The sequence below is a fragment of the Saccopteryx bilineata genome, chromosome 1 (genome assembly GCF_036850765.1).
Source record: "Saccopteryx bilineata isolate mSacBil1 chromosome 1, mSacBil1_pri_phased_curated, whole genome shotgun sequence".
In the NCBI taxonomy this organism is placed as follows: domain Eukaryota; kingdom Metazoa; phylum Chordata; class Mammalia; order Chiroptera; family Emballonuridae; genus Saccopteryx; species Saccopteryx bilineata.
In genome coordinates this window covers 391,211,658-391,217,344 of record NC_089490.1, presented here as the reverse complement: position 1 = coordinate 391,217,344, position 5,687 = coordinate 391,211,658, and the positions used below count along the sequence as shown (strand labels likewise).

Sequence of the window (5,687 nt, the reverse complement as noted above, 5' to 3'; positions counted from 1 at the left end):
CATCCTACTGTCATATATATTGGTCACAGATCACATTTCCATAATAAAATAACATGAATATTTTTATCAATTCCTTCTTTCTTATAATATTACAAAATCTCCTCAACTCCAGCAAGGAACAGTGACTAAAGCCATATTGGAATCCCTTCAAATAATGGGAAGGAGATAACCTGCTGGTCAAATACCTATTAATAGTCCGTACTTCTTAGGCCCTTGTTATGTGTTAGAACCTATTCTAAATATTAGATAATATTAAATTATTTAATCATCATGATAACCATCAAGAGAAAAAAATACTATCTCTAGGTCTGTCTTTACAAAGGAGATGGTAGAGGTACAAGCACTGCATTATAACTTGAATGGAGTGAAAATAAAACATCCTTGACAACTAAAAAGAAACCCTCACCAGCTCATATTACATGTATTACTTTCATGAATATAAAAGCATGTGTCGAAGCAGAAATAACTTGGACTACTGTTTTGAAAACTGCCTTCAATTGTTAATTTTTCTGTATCTCTTTTAGTTGAGGTACCTTAAACTCACTATTCTTTGGTGAAAAGTCTATGCAAATATTTTATCTATTTGACTTTCTATGCTCTACTTGTAAATGTTCTTTATATATTATGTACATAAACCTTTTATCTGAGATATATCTGTGCTTTTGGCTCTTAAATTTATATCCGTGGTCCATTTTGAATTAATGTTTATATATGGTGTGAAGTCTAGGTTTCAGTTCAACCTTTTTTATATGAATAACCAATTGCTTTTTATAATTTAATGGGTTCTTTCCCATTAAATAGCCATGGTAGCTGTGTCAAAAATCAATCAACTGTTAATCTGTTTATTTTTGTAATTATCAATGTTATTACATTGATGTATATGTCTACCTTATACAAGCACAAACAGCATGTTTTGCAATTTTGGATTTAAGTATTGTTCTTTTGTTAAATTTATTTCTAAGTATTCGTTCATGTCATTATTAATCAAATTGTTTTTCTTAATTTCACATTCAGATATTTTGCAACTATATAAAAATAAAATTGTTTTTTCTGTTTTGACTGTATATCCTGTGACTGTGATGAATTCAATTATTAGTGCTGGTGGTGTTGGTATGTGTGTGGGTTGTGATTTATTATTCTTTTGTAATATTTAGTGTGTATTATCAGATTTATTTGGTAACTTTTTAAGCATTCTTTATCTACAATTGTGAGGGATGTTATGTTATGTTGTCTTTCCTTGTATTTCTTTTTTGACTTGCTAAATAACATGAATTGGAAAGAGATCTCCTCCATTTTTGACATGAGTTAAACAACAATTGCTATTATTTCTAATAAATATGTTTAGTTAAACTAACCAGTGAAGTCATCTGTGTTGGATATTGATAAGATGGTAGAATATTTTAATTATAAATCAAATTTATTTTCTAGTTATACATTTGTTTAGATTTTCTGTTTCTTCTAACTGTTAGTTTTTGGTAAATCTATCTATCATTTTAGGTATTTGTTCTTATCTAAGTTGACTAATTAGTTGGTATAACTTGTTTACAATATTTATTAAAATCATTTCAATATGTACAAGGTCCGTCTCCCCTGTTCACGTTACTTAGTATGTCATTTCATTTTCTTTCTGTAAATTCAGATAAATTGTTGTCCATTTTATTGATCTTTTCAAAATTTACATTTATTGATTTGTATATTGTTTTTCATCTTTGTACTACTGGATTATACTCTAGTCTTTATTATATCCATCCTTTTATTTGATTTTTGTTGTTGTTCATTTGATTGTTTTTAGTTCTTTTTTATTGTAGTCTCTAAATATGAAATCTAAGGTTCTAGTTTTGAAATATTTTTTTCTTTAAAGCTCTAAATTTTCCTCTTTCAAAATGTATTTTCCTTTTTTATTGAATTTATTGGAGTAACACTGGTTAACAAAAATGTACACATTTTAAAAGATGTAATTTATGATCATAAAATGCATCTTTTAAAATGTTGTATGTTATGTTTTACTTGCATTCAATTCAAATTATTTTATAATATCTCTTGCTCTTTTCTTTTTTAATTTTTCCATGACTTCAGAGAGAGAGAGAGAAGTATCAGCTCTTTGTTCCACTGAGTGTTCCATTTGGTTCTGTACTCACTGTTTTTCACACATGTCCTGACTGGGGTTCAAACCCAGGACCTCAGAGTTAGGAACAATACTTTATCCACTGAGCCACCTGGTAAGTTTCACAATTTTATTTATGTTTCTTTATACTTTGATTTCTTGAGAAGTGTGCTGATTAACTTTGAAATCCTGTCTATATTCTAGATACAAATCCTTTATCAGACAAGTGCTTACTTTTTTCTCTTTACATCAGTTTTTCTAAAGTAGAGTTGGTTTTGAACCTAATCCCACCAACCACATCCCACAACCAAACACACAGCAGACACTTGACAATGATGAAATATATATTTTTGATTGGCACAACTACAAGACAGTGATGCTGGCATCTAATGTGTAGAGGTTATGGGTACTGCTAAGCAGCCTACTATGCACAGGATAGTTCTTCACAGCAGAAGTTATCAATACAAAATGTCAACAATACTGAGGTTGAACAGTCCTGTTCATTACTCAGTTGACCCTGAACAGCATGAGTATGAACAGTGTGGTTTTGCTTACACACAGGTTTTTTCCAAATAAATACCTATCCTGGAATCTACAGAGGCAGAGTGCCAACTATATGTATTGATCTATGCCATTTTATACAGGGGACATTAGCATCTGCATGTTTTTGTACCCACAATGGTCCTGGAACCAACAGGTACTGAAGGTATTTATGTTTGGGGGAACCAAAACTTATATGCAAACTTTTTACTATATGTGTATGAATACCCCAATCCCACATTGTCAAGGGTCAAATGCATAATGGTTCCTGTATTCAATTTTTTTTAACTTTTCTTTCTCTCTGCTTTGTGCTCTCTGATTTTCTTGAATGTGAGTTTTGTGTCTTCTGTTATGGAATTGAGCGATTTAGGTGGTACATGTAATCAAATCCTTATGTAAGATATTCTAATCTCACTGAATTTATTAATTCTGCAAGAAAATTTAGGAAAATGAAATAATGATTTTTTCTTCTATAGTTACAAAGGGGAAAGCATCTGAAATAACTTCATTCTGGCTCAGTTATATCAGCAGATGTCCCCAGATTAGCAGCTCTAGATTTATGTTACACGTCACAGTCTTCATACCAGATGAGGAGTCCCTCCCTGCCCTCACCCTGGAGAACAGACGTGGTGCTATTGACACCTGCAGAGAAACTGCATAAATGGGAGTTGGGGATCAAGGACCTGGGCTTTTCCACGGCCGAAGAGAGAAGGACTTAATTTCCCTTGCTGTGTTTATAGTATTACACTAGTCAAAACAAATTGAAAGAGCTGAAATTCCCAATAGATACAGTTTAAGTTAAAAGGCAGCCTTATTAACTTAATGTTTTAATAGAATAAAAACAAATAATGAGATGGTATTTACATTAGTATTATATTTTTAACTATATATTCACTTTCTGCATATCTGTAAAAAAATAGACCATATTATAAACAAAATTTTAATAGTGGTCATCGGTTAATAGCTGCATACTAGGCAATAACCTATCCCCAAAACTAGTAAATTTCAAATGTTGTTTGCTTTGTAATCAATTAATACTTATCCACTTATGAAAAACAACACAGGTTCATTTTCTCACAAATAGTCATTTTATTTTAGGTTTAGGAGAAAGAAACATGGAAAAATTCTTTTCAGTCTGCATGTGGACAGAGTAATGAGTTACACAAGTGTTTTTATTTAAATTCTCTTCTCTAATCTTATTCCTGTATTATATAAAATGAGCTATTATATACTTCAAAACAGCATGAAAATAAAATAACAGATTTAAAACATGCAATTTTCAGCAAGTTACAAGTATTACATTACTGTTTGAACAGAGATTTAAGATAAAAAAATATTTCATTGTCTTTTAAATATTTTCTAAATACTTTAACTTAATAGCCTTTATAGATGGTTAGGATAACAGAGATTTTTATCGTTATTATTATTATTTATCTTAAGGAAATTATAATGACGGGAGAAGGTTCAAGATAAAAGCTAAATTTGAAGTGAAACTGAGCTAATTTTATAATTCTATTATATTATTCTTGTCAGCTTTGTGACCTTTGCCAATTAACTCCCTCTCAGTCCTTCCACTCTTGGGGATGAAAGAAAAGAAGGCATTGTCCATGGCATCATACCTTATCTTGATTACCCACAGATTTGAGGAAATTCATATTAAACTGACTTTTCCAGCAGTGAGAACCGAACATCAAAAAGAGACATACCTGAAAAGGAGTCAGACCCCATTTCATCCTTAAGAAAGACCTATTTAGCTAATCACTTTCCAAAAAGATATGTTTGACATATCTGTTTTCTAGACTGTAAATTAGGAAATTCAATATAGGCATAATTAATATGTAGCACACAGAGGTCACCTTGTGAATATCCAGTGCATGACCAGTACTGGGATGCAAAGAAATACAGATGAGGGTACCATGCTAATAGTGACCACAGTCAGATAGGAGCTCAAGTGGCTTTAATACGACAGAAACATGGAAAACAGAAAATCATGCATAGATCCCTATCATGTAAAACCTTTCCCAATTTTACTTTTCCTTAACATGCACCCCAATAAGCCCTCTTTAAAGTGTCTAATAAAACTCTGAATTCAGCTAAGAACAGAGCATCTCAGAGTTAATCTGGACCCCAACACTTTCTTGAGAGCTTCTTTCACATCTTTATTCCTCAAGCTGTAGATCAGGGGGTTCAGCATGGGGATCACTACTGTGTAAAACACTGAAGCCACCTTGTCAGTATCCACGCTGTTGCCAGAACTGGGCCGGCAGTACGTGAAAAGGATTGTTCCCTGTAAGACAATGATGGCTGTGAGGTGGGAAGCACAGGTGGAAAAGGCTTTGCGCCTTCCCTCTGCGGAGTGCATCCTGAGGATGGTGATGAGAATAAACAAGTAGGAGGTAAAGATGATCACAATGGTGATGATCTCATTGAAAGTGGCCACAATGAATACCATGAGTTCATTTAAGGAAACATCATAGCAGGCAAGATTAAGAATCGGGGGTAGATCACAAAAGAAGTGGTTAATCACATTTGAGCTGTAGGATGGAATCTCAAGAGCTAAACACAAGTGGATCAGAGAACAAACAGTCCCACAGAAGTAGCAGCCAGAGACCAGCAGTATTTGGAGTTTCCGGGACATGGTCACCATGTACAGCAGTGGGCTACATATGGCCAAGAAGCGGTCATAGGCCATCATGGCCAGCAGAAACACATCAGTGATTACACATGTGCCAAACATGTAGAATTGTATCATGCATCCGAGGAAGGAGATGGTCTTATCCTTGCTGAAGATATTGAACAGCATCTTTGGCACAATGACCGTAGAGTAGCAGAAATCCACAAAGGACAGGTGACTGAGAAAATAGTACATGGGGGTGTGAAGTCGAGAGCTGATGTGAATCAGTGAGATCATGCCCAGGTTAGCCAAAAATGTGACTCCATATATGAGAAGGAACAGCAGGGAGAGAAAGACTTTCAACTCAGGGACGTCTGATAATCCAAGAAGGATGAACTCTGTCACAATGGTGCAGTTCTCCTCCCCCAT

At 33.7% G+C, this 5,687-nt stretch overlaps 1 protein-coding gene across 1 annotated transcript; it reads right to left on the bottom strand.

The window, feature by feature from the left end:
* Positions 1 to 4,733: 4,733 nt before the first annotated feature.
* LOC136319685 (olfactory receptor 5L1-like) lies at positions 4,734 to 5,687 on the bottom strand. Its single transcript, XM_066252819.1, has one exon. It carries the CDS (start codon positions 5,685 to 5,687, stop codon positions 4,734 to 4,736), a length of 954 nt encoding a protein of 317 aa, XP_066108916.1.

Coding starts and splice junctions, on each gene's coding strand:
- LOC136319685 (XM_066252819.1), bottom strand. CDS start 5,687: ATGGGGGAGGAGAACTGCACCATTGTGACAGAGTTCATCCTTCTTGGA.